The sequence below is a fragment of the Phocoena phocoena genome, chromosome 1 (assembly GCF_963924675.1).
Source record: "Phocoena phocoena chromosome 1, mPhoPho1.1, whole genome shotgun sequence".
In the NCBI taxonomy this organism is placed as follows: domain Eukaryota; kingdom Metazoa; phylum Chordata; class Mammalia; order Artiodactyla; family Phocoenidae; genus Phocoena; species Phocoena phocoena.
The window spans coordinates 4,176,198-4,193,858 of record NC_089219.1 but is presented as its reverse complement, the minus strand read 5'-3'; the positions used below and the strand labels follow the sequence as shown (position 1 = coordinate 4,193,858).

The window sequence follows — 17,661 nt, the reverse complement described above, 5'->3', positions numbered from 1 at the left end:
TCTCCAGCATTTGTTGTTTGTAGATTTTTCTGAGGATGCCCATTCTAACCGATGTGAGGTGATACCTCATTGTAGTTTTGATTTGCATTTCTCTAATAATTAGTGATGTTGAGCAGCTTTTCATGTGCCTCTTGGCCATCTGTATGTCTTTGGAAAAATGTCTGTTTAGGTCTTCTGCCCATTTCTTGATTGGGTTGTTTGTTTTTTTTAATACTGAGCTGCATGAGTTCTTTATCTGTTTTGGAGATTAATCATTTGTCTGTTGATTTGTTTGCAAATATTTTCTCCCATTCTGAGGGTTGTCTTTTCATCTTGTTTATTGTTTCCTTTGCTGTGCAAAAGCTTTTAAGTTTCATGAGGTGCCATTTGTTTATTTTTGTTTTTATTTCCATTACTCTAGGAGGTGGGTCAAAAAGATCTTGCTGTGATTTATGTCAGAGGGTGTCCTTTCTATGTTTTCCTCTAAGAATTTTATAGTGTCTGGTCTTACATTTAGGTCTTTAATCCATTTTGAGTTTATTTTTGTGTATGGTGTTAGGGAGTGTTCTAATTTCATTCTTTTACATGTAGCTGGCCAGTTTTCCCAGCATCATTTATTGAAGAGACTGTCTTTTCTCCATTGTATATCCTTGCCTCCATTGTCACAGATTAGTTGAGCATAGGTGCGTGAGTTTATCTCTGGACTTTCTATCCAGTTCCATCGATCTGTATTTCTGTTTTTGTGCCAGTACCATATTGTCTTCATTACTGTAGCTTTGTAGTATAGTCTGAAGTCACGGAGTCTGATTCCTCCAGCTCCATGTTTTTTCCCCTCAAGATTGCTTTGACTATTTGGGGTCTTTTGTGTCTCCATAAAAATTTTAAGATTTTTTTTCTAATTCTGTAGAAAATGCCATTGATAATTTGATAGGGATTGCACTGAATCTGTAGATTGCTTTGGGTAGTATAGTCATTTTCACAGTATTGATTCTTCCAATCCAAGAGCATGGTATATCTCTCCATCTGTTTGTGTCATCTTTGATTTCTTTCATTAGTGTTTTATAGTTTTCTGAGTACAGATCTTTTACCTCCTTAGGTAGGTTTATTCCTAGGTATTTTATTCTTTTTGTTGCAATGGTGAATGGGATTGTTTCCTTAATTTCTCTTTCTGATCCTTCATTGTTGTGTAAGGGATGCAAGAGACTTCTGTGCATTAATATTGTATCCTGCAACTTTACCAAATTCATTGATTGGCTCTAGTAGTTTTCTGGTGGCACCTTTAGGATTATCTATGTAAAGTGTCATGTCATTTGCAGACAGTGACTGTTTTACTTCTTCTTTTCCAATTTGTATTCCTTTCATTTCTTTTTCTTCTCTGATTGCCGTGACTAGGACTTCCAATATTATGTTGAATAATAGTGACGAGAGTGGACATCCTTGTCTTGTTCCTGATCTTAGATAAATGCTCTCAGTTGGTCACCATTGAGAGTGATGTTTGCTGTGGGTTTGTCGTATATGGCCTTTGTTATGTTGAGGTAGTTTCCCTCTATGCCCACTTTCTGGAGAGTTTTTATCATAAATGGGTGTTGAATTTTGTCAAAAGCTTTTTCCGCAGCTTTTGAGATGATCAAACGGTTTTTATTCCTCAGTTTGTTAATATGGTGTATCACATTGATTGATTTGTATATATTGAAGAATCCTTGCATCCCTGGGATAAATCCCACTTGATCATGGTGTATGATCCTTTAAATGTGCTGTTGGATTCTGTTTGCTAGTATTTTGTTCGGAATTTTTGCATCTATATTCATCAGTGATATTGGTCTGTAATTTTCTTTTTTTGTAGTATCTTTGTCTGGTTTTGGTATCAGGGTGATGGTGGCCTCGTAGAATGAGTTTGGGAGTGTTCCTTCTTCTGCGATTATTTGGAAGAGTTTGAGAAGGATTGGCGTTAGCTCTTCTGTAAATGTTTGATAGAATTCACCTGTGAAGCCATCTGGTCCTGGACTTTTGTTTGTTGGAAGATTTTTAATCACAGTTTCAGTTTTATTACTTGTGATTGGTCTGTTCATATTTTCTGTTTCTACCTGGTTCAGTCTTGGAAGGTTGTACCTTTCTAAGAATTTGTCCATTTCTTCCAGGCTGTCCATTTTATTGGCATACAGTTGCTTGTACTAGTCTCTTATGATGCTCTGTATTTCTTTGGTGTCTGTTGTAACTTCTTTTTCATTTCTAATTTTATTGATTTGAGTCCTATCCCTCTTTTTCTTGATGAGTCTGGCTAAAGGTTTATCAATTTTTTTTATCTTCTCAAAGAACCACGTTTTAGTTTTATTGGTCTTTGCTATTGTTTTCTTTGTTTCTATTTCATGTATTTCTGCTGTGATGTTTATGACTTCTTTCCTTCTACTAACTTTGGGTTTTGTTTGTTCTTTCTCTAGTTCCTTTAGGTGTAAGGTTAGATTGTTTGAGATCTTTTTCTTGTTTCTTGAGGTAGGATTGTATTGCTATAAGCTTCCCTCTTGGAACTGCTTTTGCTGCATCTCACAGTTGTGTTTTTGTTGTCATTTGTCTCTAGGTATTTTTTGATTTTCTCTTTGATTTCTTCAGTGATCTCTTGGTTATTTAGTAGTGTATTGTTTAGCCTCCATGTGTTTGTGCTTTTTATGGTTTTTTTCCTGTAATTTATTTCTAATCTCATAGTGTTGTGGTCGGAAAAGATGCTTGATACAATTTCAATTTTCTTAAATTATCCGAGGCTTGATTTGTGACCCAAGATGTAATTTATTCTGGAGAATGTTCTGTGTGCACTTCAGAAGAAAGTGTAATCTGCTTTTTTCGGATAGAATGTCCTATAAATATAACTTAAATCTGTTTGGCCTATTATGTCATTTAAAGCTTGTGTTTCCTTATTAATTTTCTGTGTGGATGATCTGTCTCTATTTTATCTGATATGAATATTGCTGCTCCAGCTTTCTTTTGATTTCCATTTGCATGGAATATCTTTATCCATCCCCTCACTTTCAATCTGTACCTGTCCCCAGGTCTGAAGTGTGTCTTTTGTAGACAGCATATATACAGGTCTTGTTTTTGTACCCATTCAGTGAGCTTGTGTCTTTTGGTTGGAGCATTTAATCCATTGACATTTAAGGTAATTATCGATATATATGTGCCTATTACATTTTCTTAATTGTTTTGGGTTTGTTTTTGTAGGTCCTTTTGTTCTCTTGTGTTTCCCACTTAGAGCAGTTCCTTTAGCATTTGTTGTAGAGGTGGTTTGGTGGTGCTGAATTCTCTTAGCTTTTGCTTGTCTGAAAAGCTTTTGATTGCTCTGTCGAATCTGAGTGAGATCTTGCCGGGTAGAGTAATCTTGGTTGTAGGTTCTTCCCTTTCATCACTTTAAATATATCATGCCACTCCCTTCTGGCTTGTAGAGTTTCTGCTGAGAAATCAGCTGTTAACCTTATGGGAGTTCCCTTGTATGTTTTTGTCATTTTTCCCTTGTTGCTTTCAATAATTTTCCTTTGTCTTTAATTTTTGTCAATTTGGTTACTATGTCTCTCACTGTGTTTCTCCTTGGGTTTATCCTGCCTGGGACTCTCTGTGCTTCCTGGACTTGGGCGGCTATTTCCTTTCCTATGTTAAGGAAGTTTTCGACTATAATCTCTTCAAATATTTTCTCAGTTCCTTTCTCTCTCTCTTCTCCTTCTGGGACCCCTATAACGCAAATGTTCGTGCATTTAATGTTGTCCCAGAGGTCTTGTAGGCTGTCTTCATTTTCTTTCATTATTCTGTTCTCCGGCAGTGAATTCCACCATTCTGTCTTCCAGGTCACTTATCCGTTCTTCTGCCTCAGTTATTCTGCTATTGATTCCTTCTAGTGTATTTTTCATTTCAGTTATTGTATTGTTCATCTCTGTTTGTTTGTTCTTTAATTCTCTTAGGTCTTTGTTAAACATTTCTTGCATCTTCTCGATCTTTGTGTCCATTCTTTTTCCGAGGTCCTGGCTGGATCATCTTCACTATCATTATTCTGAATTCTTTTTCTGGATGGTTGCCTATCTCCACTTCATTTAATTGTTTTTCTGGGGTTTTATCTTGTTCCTTCATCTGGTACATAGCCCTCTGCCTTTTCATCTTGTCTATCTTTCTGTGAATGTGTTTTTTGTTCCACAGGCTCCAGGATTGTAGTTCTTCTTGCTTCTGCTGTCTGCCCTCTGGTGGATGAGGCTACCTGAGAGGCTTGTGCAAGCTTCCTGATGGGAGGGACTGGTGGTGGCTAGAGCTGGGTGTTACTCTGGTAGGCAGAGCTCAGTAAAACTATAATCTGCTTGTCTGCTGATGGGTGGGGCTGGGTTCCCCCTGTACGTCGTTTGGCCTGAGGTGACCCAACACTGGAGCCTACCTGGTCTTTGGTGAGGCTAATGGCAGACTCTGGGAGGGCTTTCACCAAGGAGTACTTCCCAGAACTGCTGCCAGTGTCCTTGTCCTCACGGTGAGCCACAGCTGCCCCCTGCCTTGGCAGAAGACCCTCCAACACTAGCAGGTAGGTCTGGTTCAGTCTCTGCTGGGGTCACTGCTCCTTCCCCTGGTTCCCGATGCACACAGTACTTTGTGTGTGCCCTCCAAGAGTGGAGTCTCTGTTTCCCCCAGTCCCTTTGAAGTCCCGCAATCACATCCCGCTAGCCTTCAAAGTCTGAGTCTCTGGGAATTCCTCCTCCCATTGCCGGACCCCCAGGTTGGAGAGCCTGACGTGGGGCTTGGGACCTGCACTCCAGTGTGTGGACTCCTGTGGTATAAGTGTTCTCCAGTTTGTGAGTCACCCACCCAGCGGTTATGGGATTTGATCTTACTGTGATTGCGCCCCTCCTGCTGTCTCACTGTGGCTTCTCCTTTGTCTTTGGATGTGGGGCGTCTTTTCTGGTGAGTTCCAGTGTCTTCCTGTCGATGACTGTTCAGCAGTGAGTTGTGATTCCGGTGTTCTCACAAGAGGGAGTGAGCGCACGTCTTCCTACGCCGCCATCTTGAACCAATCTCCACCTCCTTGTTTTTGTCCCACTGGATATTTAGATTCTTGAAGACAGGGCATTTGACAGTCCGTTTCATGGTGTGTGGACTGGGACAGAACGAGTGCTTGGTGAATATTTGTTGACTGGGTCTGCAGAAGCAAAGACCTCAAGGGAACTTTATAGCCGCTCCTTTTGTAGATGCAAAACAGACGCCTGGAGGGCAAAAGACTTTCCAGAAGTCTGAGAGGAGATGGGGGATCAGCCTGGTCCTGGACCAGTGCCCTCTCTTTGCCCTCAGGGCCTCTGCTCCTTTGCCTCTCCTGGCCTTGGTAGGCAGAGGGCTGGCATGGCTATAATGTCTTTTTTTTATTTTTTTGCGGTACACGGGCCTCTCACTGCTGTGGCCTCTCCCGTTGCGGAGCACAGGCTCCGGACGCGCAGGCTCAGCGGCCATGGCTCACGGGCCCAGCTGCTCCGCAGCATGTGGATCTTCCCGGACCGGGGCACGAACCCGTGTCCCCCGCATCGGCAGGCGGACTCCCAACCACTGCGCCACCAGGGAAGCCCGGCTATAATGTCTTTGATGTGAGTGTGACTGGCTGTGTGCTTTCAGACTGGCTGTTTAACCTCTGAGCTTCACTTTCCACATCTATAAGATGGGGGCAGTAATGGTACTTACCTTACGGAGATGTTGGAATAATGAAAATGAAGATGTTTGTGAGTGCCTGGCTCATGATAAGGAGTCAATGAAAGCTGGTACCTTTTCTTTATTTCCCCTCTGGAGAGCCCACTGTACCCTTCTCTTGGGTTCAAAGCATGGGACCCTCCCAGTTTTCCCTTTTTTGTTCATCTAGCCCCAAAGGCCCCTCTGCCCTTCCTCTGCAGCCTTCTTAATTCCTCCATAGCATAACTTAATGATTTGCTGAATCACTAAAAAAGTTTTCACCGAGGGCCTAGTCTTGACCTCACGGAGCTCAGTCCTGCAGGGCGACCGGGACCCCGTAGCCTGGTGGAGCCTGGTGGAGCGGCGTGCCTTCTGTGACAGCGTCCTGTGTGGGAGATGGAGGTACTCTCCTGGGGAGGTAGCTCCTGGTCTGACTTCCCAAGGAAGAGGAGGAATCACCCCGGGGTGTACGCCAGATGGCCTGGTGGGTGGCACGGGCGTGGTGTCCGGGAGGAACTGAAGCAACGGCAGTGCGGAGTGGACGGGAGTGAGGACTGAGTGAGAGCCGTTCTGGGTGGGGGGCTGGGGGAACGCAAGAGCTCTGCGTGTCCCAGAGCCCCTGGGACCGTCTGGGCTCCCACCCGCAGGAGGCTGTCTCAGGAGTCGCCTCCTTTCCATCACCCTCTTGGAATGTTGCTGCCTGCTTGCACCTGTCCATCTCAGTTCTTTGATTTTGGGTGGCCTGCCTTTCCGAGTAGCCGCCTCTTGTGCCTGTACATCTCCTGCTGGTGCTGCCTGGGGCATCCTGTTTTGCGTCCCCTGCCCGGGTGACCGTAGTGGAAGGGCTCCACAGCAGCTCCCCGCCAAGTGTGGTGCTGGGTCCCACTTCCCTCAGGGAAGTGCGGGGAGGTACTGGCTCAGGAATCCGGGGCACGGGAGCAAAGTCTGGAGCGCCCTGCAAAGGGGGCTGCATCCTGGGCTCGGGACACCCCGCGGGGCAGGGTGTGGGCTGCTGGGGACCCTTCTAGAGGATACTCTGCCGCGCGTGCTTTGCTTGTACTCCCAAGGTAGGAAGGGCTTCCCTGTAGATATGCACTCACTTTCTAAGAGCAAACCTCCCAGTTTTATAACTAATGTCAAGGAGAAAAACACATTTTCCTGAAAGACAAATGTTTGGGAGTCAAGTTTACTGGAACTTAAATTTCATGATTGAATTTGATGAGTCCTGATGGACAGCCTGGTCCCAAGGCCACAGGACAGTAGGTTCCCTTCTGCAAGCAGTGGGCCAGTGAGCAGATCAGTACAGGACAGGTGACAAGCGCTCAGAGGCCTGCTGGGTGTTGGTCAGACCTCTTCTGCTTACAGGTCATGGACACCTGTATGCGTTCCTGTGGCTTCTGTAACGAATTACCACAAACCGGGGGACCGAAAACAATTTATCTTCTTTCAGTTCTGAAGGTTACAAGTCCGAAATCAGTTTCACTGGGATAAAGCCAAGGTGCGGGCAGGGCTGTGATCCTTCTGGAGGCTCTAGGGAGAATCGGGTTCCTTGCTTTCTCCAGCTTCTAGAGGCGCCTGCATTCCTCGGCTTGGGGTTCCTCCCTCCGTCTTCACGTCTCTCCCGCTTCTGCCCCGCCTGGCCTTTTCTCTGACCCCCCTGCCTCTCCCTCATCAGGACCCTTGTGATGATTTCAGGCCCACCTGCATAATCCGGGTGCTCTCCCCATCTCATAGTCTCTAACCTGATCACGCCCACAAAGTTCCTTTTGCCACGTGAAGGCCAATAATCATAGGCTCTGAGGATTGGGTTGGGGACGTCTTCGGGGGCCATTATTTAGCCGCCACAGGCCTTTACGGCTCCTGTAACTCAGCTCTGGTCGGGGTGGGGCTGCCTTCCATCAGGCTCTGTCCACCTGGAGGTCTGGGTCCTGCCGGCAGGGCCGTCCTCGCCACCCTCCATCTCCACCAGCCTCCCCTGGGCTGGCTTCTTACCTTAGGCTCTCCCTGGGGTGGCAGGGTGGCCCCTGGGGCTCCAGGCCGGCCTGGGCAGCTCCTGGCCTGGGGGAGAGACAGCCTGTCCAGAGGGCAGCGAGGCTGGAGTCCCAGGGAAGACACCCAGTGTGCGTCATGGGTTCATTTCTGGCCGGAACCGGGGAGGGCCATTCCACAAAACAAGGGATATTGAGTAGAGAAATATAACCTACAAAGGAAGAAACCCCAAACTAACCAAAGTTCGCGCCTTCCTGTTTATACGGTAACAGTCCGGATCTGGAGGCTGAGGGGTGTGCCCACCCGAGGGGGTGCCAGGTGGGAGTGGCATTCCAGTGGGGGGCTGGGCCCCGCCCTGAGGCCCGCAGGGTGTGGGAGGGGGGCGGTCACATCCGTGCCTCCCAGACCCCCTGCATTCCCAGCACAGCCGGTGAGCGTGGAGGGTGGGCCGGCTGCCCGAAGACTCGAATTTTGGCTCCCTGTAGAACAGCCCTTTTCCAGCTTTTGAGTGTCAGGTTCCTTTATGCTTTAAAACATGATTGAGGACTCCAAATAACTTTAAAACTTGAGTGACCTCTACCAATATTTATTATTGAGAAGTATCTACAGTGTTATTAATTCATTTAAAAACAGTAGACCTAAAAAAAAAAAAAAAAAAAAAAAACAGTAGACCTGTTACATGTTAACATAAAGATGTATTTTTTTAATGAAAGCCAGTTGTGTTTTCCGAAACAAAAACATTAGCAAGAACTGTGGGGTTGTTTTGCTTGTTTGCGAATCCCTTTGACATCCGGCTGACACACCGCTGAGGACTGCTTGGTCTGGTACAGGCTTCTCTGTTGTGATGGGTCATTTCGGCTGCAGTGTTTGAAGGAAATCCAGCCTCACCCCGATGAGGGAGGAGGCCCTTAGAGAACTGTGGGTATTCTGCTTTGGTGCTGTACCCAAATCCACAAGTGGTTGTTTCTTGAGGGTTTCTTGCGTGCAGAGTTTGACACCCTGTTCCTGAACTTTCATAGTGTTCGGGTGGATCTTTCATCCATGCAGAATTTTATATCATCGTGCTTGTTCACTCAGAAAATACTGCTTCTGAGTGAGGCAGAGCTTCCAGATATTGACACATCTAATCACACAATTTCAAAAGATCACTTTTGTTCCCGGCACTACCCATCTTGTCAGGAAAGTCTTTAAAGAAGTATGCAGCTGTCTGGCTCACAGTGGAGGGTACAGATTTTCCCAATTCTGAATTTTGCCTGAAAGCTCAATTTTTTTGACGAGTTTTCCTTGCAGTGACAGGTTCATTTTGTTCACGTCTGAGAGACTGTCTACAAAGCACCCAAGTCTGAAAAACCATGGTTTGTCTCTGAGCCGTTCTTTTAGTAAGAGTGGTATTGCTGAGTGAAAGAAGGAGCTAGTTCAGCTCGCAGAACAGCGATCACGCCCGGCTTACCCTGGGGTGACCGTTGTCTTTCATCTGGCAGCAGAAATGCTTTTCGTGTATTTCCCGTTTCATCACAGAATGTTAAAAGCACGCATCCTCAAGGGTCAAGACGTCATAAAATCCATAGTTTTCACAGCTTCCCCAAGGACATTCTTAGGTGAAGCTGTTGGACTTTGTGCCCTGAGAGGGGAAGAGCCCAGGATGGCTCGCGGGGTGCGGTGCCGTTTGCCTCGGGGCGTAATGCAGCTTCACCCACCGTTGCCTCGGCGCCACCAGCGCCAATGCCAACCCAGTGAAAGAGGCAAGTGGCATCTGGAGGTTATGAAAATAGCTTTGACCTTGTGGAGCCCTTGACCACCTTGGGCAACCTCAGGGGTTTGGACACCACGTTCAGAAAACTGCTGTCTTAGAAGATCAAAGCCCGTGCCTTCTTGCTTGCCATTTTAGCATACCGAATATGGCCTCTGTTCAAGGCCAAGAGCTTATGATTCGGTGTCAGCTGAAGAAAGTCTCTCGAGAAGGTTCAGATCCCTGTCTGCCGGAAGGCGGGTAGCATCCTTATTGAGCCAGGTTGCCAAGACACCCAGAGCACTCAAAAGCTGTCCCCACCTGGCTTCACCAGCAAGACCGCATGTAGCTCAGCTGTCTTGGGTGCCGGACTTCAGGGGCCCCTTGAGCCAGGGCTCTCGTGATGACGTCTGGACCCGCTGGCCTTGCTCCTGCCCTGCCTGCCTTTTTGTATGTGTCTCAAGGTAGCTGCTCCTGTGGTGCCCGGGGCAGCTTCAGGCTGATGACCTCTCTGCTCCGAAGGCCACAGAAAAGAGTGTTTCCTTCTCCTAACAGAACCAGCAGAAGCTCTGAGATCACATCTCGTCGGCTCTGAGTGGGTCATGTGCCCCAAGCCACTCTAAGACAGCCCTGGTTCCCGAGGCCTGGTGCCGGTTCCTAAACCAGTCACTGAGGCCGGGATAGGCGTGCTCTGGTTGGCCAGGGCAAGGTGGCGTGGGCGCCAGTCTGCTGTACTGGGGGGCTAGAGGGTGGGATGGCAGAGTGTGGGTTGCAGGGGTGGTGGTTTCCCTGGGGTTCCCGGGAGGTCGGAAACTTTCAGCACTGCTCTAAGAACTGTGGCCCTCATAACTCGTTTCTTTATTTGAACACGAATGCCGCAGGTCGTCCTAGAGGCCCCCGGTGACGCTCAGACCGGCGGAATGCACGACTGGTACAGGATCTTTGACCAAAACCTGCTGGTCCCTCCCCACACACAGAGAGCACGCCAGCCTCTAAAGGAGTCGACGGCATTCCAGTGTGTCCTGAAGTGGCTTGATGGCCCGCTAATTAAGCAGGTAAAGAAATTGGTTCTTTACTGTCAACCGCACGCTGTCACTGCTCTCACCTGAGATGGTGTTGACCTCCACATGTCTATTTGGGTCTTGCCCTGTACCCATCGCCCCGGGCCTTGGCAGTACTCGGAGGTAAAGTGGTCCATCAGCAAAGAAGATCTGTGACTCAGCGACTCGGTCAGCACTTTTGGCCCTGGCTAAACGGCTTCTTTTTGCCTACAGTGGAGCAGTCTAAAAACCCAGGTAATCCGAGTTCCTGGGTTATTTCCTGGCCAGGTTGTTTGCAGGAGGTGGCCTTGTGCATGGCTCAGCATGGCCGGCTTTCGGCCTGGCAGTCAGAATAGCAGGGGCGGAGCTCTGGGCATCCTGGGAGATGTGCCTGGGAGGTACCACCGCCTTTGCACATTCAGGCCCTTGCTCTGTGGCTCTGCGTCCACCTGTGCCCTCCAGCTGCCAGGGGACCTGCCGGAGGAGCTGGCGCGTCTGTGCCTCCTCAGACCACCCACAGGATTGGAAGGGCCTAGGGAGGCCCAGTGTCCTGGGGGGACGCACAGGAAGGATCCAGCCCTGCCAGTGTGAGCACATGGCTTGGCAAGACTGTATCTTCTTGCTCTGCAGCTGGCAGGGTCATCCTCCAGGCACTCAAAGCCGTCGGAGCGCTGGGCCTATTATTAAACCACTCACATCCGTCCTGCACCGTCACTTCGAGCCCTTTGATTGAGCACCTGCCGTGTGCCTGCCACTCTGTTAGGTACTGTGGTGATTACTGCTCTTACTACTTTACTTCTTAGCGCTTTACTTGTATTAGTTCACTTCATCCTCATGACAGCCCCAAGATGTAGGTAGCATCACTACCCCTGTTTTACAGAAGAGGAGGCAAGCCGAGAGAGGTGACCTTGGTTGCCCAGGGTGACACAGCTCCAGCCGGCCAGCTGGGACTCCAACCTAGGGAGACCGGCTCCAGCAGTCTCCCGGCCTTCCAGGAGCTCGCAAGATAGTGGACAGCAGTTTCCTCTTTCTTAGGAATTTTGCAAAGGAGATTTTATTTATTTTCCCATTTTACTTTATTAATTCATTTTAATTTGTTTTTGAAAAGGTAACTCCCATAGTTCAAAATTCACAAGGGCGCACAGGGAAAGTGTATTGTCCCATGAAGTCTCCAAGGCGCCCAGTGTCCCACCGTAGATACAGCCAGTGTTAACCTGTTTTCTGTACAACTTTCTGGAAATTCTAAGCAAACACAACAAATAAATACAGTTGTATGTGTTTTTCCTTTTTTTTTTTTAACATAAATGATAGCTTATATTCTGTTCTATATCTTAAAAAATATTCTTTTTTTTTTTTTTTTAAAGAACAGATTTATTTATTTATTTATTTATTTTTGCTGTGTTGGGTCTTCGTTTCTGTGCGTGGGCTTTCTCCAGTGTGGCAAGCGGGGGCCACTCTTCATCGCGGTGCGTGGGCCTCTCACTATCGCGGCCTCTCTTGTTGAGGAGCACAGGCTCCAGATGCACAGGCTCAGTAGTCGTGGCTCATGGGCCCAGTCGCTCCGCGACATGTGGGATCCTCCCAGACCAGGGTTCGAACCCATGTCCCCTGCATTAGCAGGCAGATTCCCAACCACTGCGCCACCAGGGAAGCCCTTAAAAAATATTCTTAACGATATGTGTTATAGTTGTTCATGTCATTCCATGAAGAATTTCTGACTCTTCCTTAAGACAGCATAGCTTTTCCTGTGTGGATGACCCGCCATCCGTTCATTAGGCCCTTGCTGATGACCGGTTGGACTCCCTCCAGGGGTTTGCTTTTACAGACATGGCTACAATGTGTAACTTCATTGACATTGTTTAAAAAAATGCACACAGGGCTTCCCTGGTGGCGCAGTGGTTGAGAGTCCGCCTGCCGATGCAGGGGACACGGGTTCATGCCCCAGTCCAGGAGGATCCCACATGCCGTGGAGCGGCTGGGCCCGTGGGCCATGGCCGCTGAGCCTGCGCGTCCGGGAGCCTGTGCTCCGCGACGGGAGAGGCCACGACAGTGAGAGGCCCGCGTACCGCAAAAAAAAAAAAAAAAAAAAAAAAAAAATGCACACATATGTCTGTGGAATGATTCCTACAAGAGGTTTCGTGATGTCGAGTCACACATTTCAAGTTTTCATTTAAAACCCAATTATAAGTTGTTTATAAAAAATCACACTGTAAACCTAAAGTGTATGCCTTCAAACCACATGTATGAAAGGAAAAGGATGGAAAAAAGGCCGTGTAAACACTAAGCATAAGAGAGCTTTGTGGCTGTACTAATATCAGACAAAGTAGAGTTCAAGGCGAAGCCTATCCCTAGAGATAAAGGGACATTTCACGGTGATGATGTTAGTCAGGAAGACGTGACGGTCCTAAATGTGTGTGTGCACCTACGTCGGGAGCCCCCAGAGGCACCCCCCGGGTTCGGTGATACACTAGCAGGAGGATTTGACATGACTCAGCACACAGTCATCCTCAGAGGACAGATTTATTTCAGTGAGAAATTACCGAGTAGGATGAGCCAAGCCACAGGCATATGGGGGGAGACGGGCGTGAGCTTCCGAGGTCATCTGCCGTGGGAATCCCCCAGGACACACTTCATTCCCTCAGCAACAGGCTGCGATACCACCTGTGAAATGCTGTCCACCAAGGAAGCTCGTTAGAGACTCAGGGCCCACAGGCTCTAAAAACCTCAGGGCTTCTTGGGAGCTGGTCGTGTAGATACCCTCTGCCTAGCACGTACCAAGATTCCAGAGTCCCAGAAGGAGAGCAGGCGTAGAGCGTAAATCGCTCTGTACAGGCAGTTTAGGTCCCGGGAGCCGTTCTTTTTTTTTTTTTTTTTTTTTTTTTTTATGCGTTACGCGGGCCTCTCACTGCTGTGGCCTCTCCCGTTGCGGAGGACAGGCTCCGGACGCGCAGGCCCAGCGGCCATGGCTCACGGGCCCAGCCGCTCCGCGGCATGTGGGATCCTCCCAGACTGGGGCACGAACCCGTGTCCCCTGCATCGGCAGGCGGACTCTCAACCACCGCGCCACCAGGGAAGCCCCGGGAGCCGTTCTTATTCGTTAGGGTGGTGGGACCCCCACGTTCCCAGAGGAGCTAAAGGCCCAGCAGAGCCTCACTGCGGTACGTGGTGCTGCTGTGGGGAAAGGGCTGGTCTTTACAGTGTCTGGTGCCTTGTCTGTATTTGTGGCCATGACTTCTCAGTTCTCAAAGATCTGCTTTTCTTTTGCTCACACCCCAGCGCCACCCCCAAATAATTCTGGCAAGTTGAGTTTTTAGTTTGTGGTTCTATCAGGATGTAAAGGGTAAAACAGAACACAGAAAACCATGCAAAATAGCTTAAGCTTGAGGTAATTTGTTAACTCACATAAAGACAAACCCATAGTTAGCATAAGCTTCAGGTGTGCCTTGATCCAGAATCTCACGTGGTGTCACCTGGACTTGTTCTTTCTTGGCTCCACATGGCATCATGTGTGTCTGTCTCTGCAGCTCTGGCCTCTTGTGTCTCGTTGCTTCTGGGTGAGTCTCCAGCCTGTGTCTGGGCCCAGAGACTCCAGCCTCTGGTTGGCCAGGAGAGGGCCGTGTACTTGGACTCATAACCTCACCAGGACCACGGGCCGTGGGAGAGAGGTAGTTCCCCGAAAGGAACTGAGACCTAAACTGGGGGATGGACGCTGAGTGGCCCAGTTCTCCGTGGATGGTCTGTCAGCACTTGCTGGGAGGCTCGTGACCTTGAGGACCCTTCAGGGCCGTCCCTCTGTCTCCTAGGGTGTGCTGGAGGCGCTGTCGGAGGTGGGCTGCCACCTGCGAGTGTCCCTCTTTGACGTGACCTACCGACACTTCTTCGGGAGGACGTGGAAGAGCCCGGCGAGGCCCCTGGAGCCGCTCTGCAGGCAGCCACCCAGGATCGACTTCAGTGAGGTGGGCAGGGCGGCAGGTGGGCGTGTGGGGTGGGTGTGCGGGGTACAGTGGACCTGGGGGCGCCGCCAGCGCGTCCCAGAGCCCAGGAACGCCCCTGAGCAGTGGGCCCGGCCCTCCAAAGCTCGTCCTGGCGCCAGCCCCTGTTTCCAGACGGAATCTTGGGTGGAAGCCACACGTCCTGAGCGGTTCAGCTGGGAGTCGGGGGGGACACATGAGGGGGTTGCCTCCCCTTCACGGAACCTTGCAGCTTTTGGAACAAAGTTAGGAAATTATCGATCTCATCTGACTCCCCTACTTTTCCTCTCCCCTTCTTTTTCTTTCTTTTTCGTTTCTTCTTTTGTTTTTTTTTTTTTGAGCAACTTGAGACCTAGCAGTAAAGTGACTTACCCAGGTAGAAGGTAGCAGAGCCTGGAGCCCCTGCCTCTGCCTGCAGTCGGGGTGCTCGCGTTGGCATCAGTTGGTGACACGATTTTGCCCACGTAGCTGTGTCTGGCCGCCCCGCAGATAGGGTTTTCCATCTTCGTTCAACTGCACCAAATTCACAAACATCCCTCCATCGCCTGCTATCTGCTGGCCATTGTGCCGGGCGCCGTGGCGATGGTGCTGGGTGGACGGGCCTGGCGTGGTTCTCACCCTGGACAACTTGCAGTCTGCTGGGACGACACACCCAGGCAGGCGACAGAGCAGGTGCAGGTGTGATAGGTTCTCGGAGGAGACCGACAGCTGCTACCCTGAAGAAGAAGGGAGGTGTGCTGCAGGCAGACCTCTGCGAGCTGGGCCCCAGGATGAGGAGGGACCCAGCCCCGGGACGAGCAGGGTGGCAGGTGCTGCAAGCAGGGCAGGCCCCGCACGTGCCCGGGGGTGGGGGAGGGAGGCGTGGGGAGGTAGCCGAGGGTGGGCTTGGCGGGCTGGCTGGGCAGGGCCTTCCTAGGGACACTGGGCTCTTCCTCAAGAGTGGGAGGTGTCCCAGAGGTGTTCTTCCCGGCTGCTGCTTCAAGCTGAACCTACAGGCAGCGGGGTCCTGCAGGAGACGGTCACGGGTATCGGGAGGGTCGGTGCTGTGTTGGCTTTATCCTTCCCATGTGTACAGAGTCAGGGAAGCCCAGTAAGTGACAGTACAGTGAATAATGGAGGTGGTGGCGGTGACCATGGCCATTCTGGGGGAGGTCGCCATGCGTAAGCAGACCAAGCGAGCCGCCCTTTTCTGCGGGGGGCGGTCCTGGCCCAGTCGTGAGGCCGCCGGGTCGCGACTCTGCACTTGGCGGTCACCCAGGGTCGGGATGCCATGTCTCGGCGTGGATTGATTCTGACTGGTCCCGTTACTGAACGTGCCGGAGAGGGTGACGCCGCCCCCGGAGGTCAGGAAAATTAGATAAGGCCGTGGGTATGTGTGTCCTGCGGCCCAGGACCGCGGCTGGTGTCCAGGCTGCCAGACGGCCTGTGAGGTGCCCCTTAGAGTCTGGCCGGAGAGAAAGGCCGCGTGCTGTAAACCGGGGAGTGACGGTGGGTGGCTGCTTAGGGTGCCGTCCCAGCTCAGGCCTTCACGCCTCTGACTTGGGGCGGTCAAGGCCCGGGCAGGAGCGCGGTGGCCCCGATGTTGCTGGAAGCCTTCCAGGGCCGGGCTGTTTGGATTCTCCTTCTCGGGTGGACAGTCAGGCCCCGGGAAGCCTGGTGGGGTGACAGTTAGTACGGTGACACACGGTCCTCTCCTGGGGAGTCTCCACGGGAGAGGCTGGCTCCCAGCACCTTGGTGTGGTTTCGTCCCCGCCATCCGCCTCTGGAGGTCGGTAGATCATCTCTCCGCCTTGAAGAGCAATCCGGTGGGTCAGAGGCCGTGAGTGCCATCTGCCTTGACCGCAGGGATTGTTCTCGGGCCTCGTTTTCACCCCGGGCGTCAGAGGAGCCCTGCAGGCTCCGTTTGGAAGCGCTGCCGTGTCGAGGGGATGGTTATGCTCTGAAGTCAGCACGGCGGCACTTAGCCGCCACTGGGGTCCCGAGATGAGCCCTCCCTCCGTGGCTTTCCCCTTGGCTTTCCCCGTGGCAGTGGCTGTCACAGCCTTGACAGGCCACGCCCGGAGGGCCTGCCCTGTCCCGCCACCAGCTGGGTGACTGTGAGCCCTGCAGAGTGGAGGTCGCGTTGCAAGGAAGCCTTCAGAGCTGCCGCTCCCCCTTCTGGACTCGTCCAGGGTTTAGCGTTCGTGCCTGAGAGGGTTTCTTTTGTGTCCCGGTGTCCTGGGAGCTGTGGGTCTCAGGCCTTTTCAGCTCACAGTTCAGGTCTGACCTGAGCTGTGGGAGCCGAGTGCCGCGCCATCGTTTGTGTTCTGCCGAGTGGGGCATGGGGACGGGGCCGTGTGTTAGGGAGGACCACAGCCCTCAGTGTTTCTGCAAGAATCTGCACCCTTCAGCCTTAGTTACTGAAGCGGAGATCGCAGCAAGGCTGGTGTGGGTGAACAGAGCATTTCTGGTTGGGAGCTGGTGTCAGAGCCACGGAATTGCTCCGGGAAGAGCTGTGCTCCAGCTGCTATGCCCAAGGCGAGCAGCAGAGGCCAGTGGTGCCCCAGCAACGCCCATCCTGATGAGCCACTCGGCAGCATCCTCCTTGCCCAGCGCTTTCCTCCCATCCTTGATGTTCAGAGTTTAGTTAACTAAAGAGAACCCCCCTTTGCCGTGTGTGCGTGTACGTGTGTGTGTACCTGCGTGCATACGTGTATGTACGTGTTTACATGAAATGTGGAGTGTTCCCAAGGTGGCCTAGATAGGCAGGAGGGAGGGGTTCTGTGGTCTCATCATCTGAGCAAAGCTCTGTGTCCATACCTACAGGAATAGAGAGAAACACAATTTGCCCTGTTTTGAGGTGATTCTGAAATTTGGTGATGATCTTCTTCTGATTTTACTAATTGCCTGGGTTTTTCTGGTTCTGCCGATCAGCCGTGGCTTGGGGGTGATACGACGGGAGGTCGCCAGCGGCCAGTAGCAGGGCACCATCTTTGGAATCGGCGTGGCTGTCCCGCCTACACGTGGATTCCTGAATCAACCGCGTGGACTCTGGGTTTTGATTGAGTTGTCGCTGTAATATGTAGCCCTGAAAGAAGATGTTGTTTTATTACTTTGCAAACAACGTCCTGAGGAAAGACGGGAAAAAAGAAGTCCTTCCTTGAGCCCGAGCTGGGTGTTTCTTTCTGTGAGTGATGAATTCCTCATGCTGCGCTCAGATCCCCTCTTGTCCCAGCCTCTCGGCTCTGCCTGGCGGAGCCCAGGGGACCAGCTCCGGGCCTCTCAGCTCTGACTCAGAATTAGG

The 17,661-nt window shown here is 50.6% G+C and overlaps 1 protein-coding gene across 1 annotated transcript in view; it reads left to right on the top strand.

Moving 5' to 3' along the window:
* Positions 1-10,287: 10,287 nt before the first annotated feature.
* Positions 10,288-17,661, top strand: part of NPHP4 (nephrocystin 4) — a 132,956-nt gene continuing 125,582 nt past the window's right edge. Inside the window, exons 1-2 of the mRNA XM_065884328.1 lie at positions 10,288-10,422; positions 14,211-14,363. Of these exons, the coding sequence (XP_065740400.1) occupies positions 10,288-10,422; positions 14,211-14,363 (288 nt within the window). The remainder of the gene's footprint in view (positions 10,423-14,210; positions 14,364-17,661) is intronic.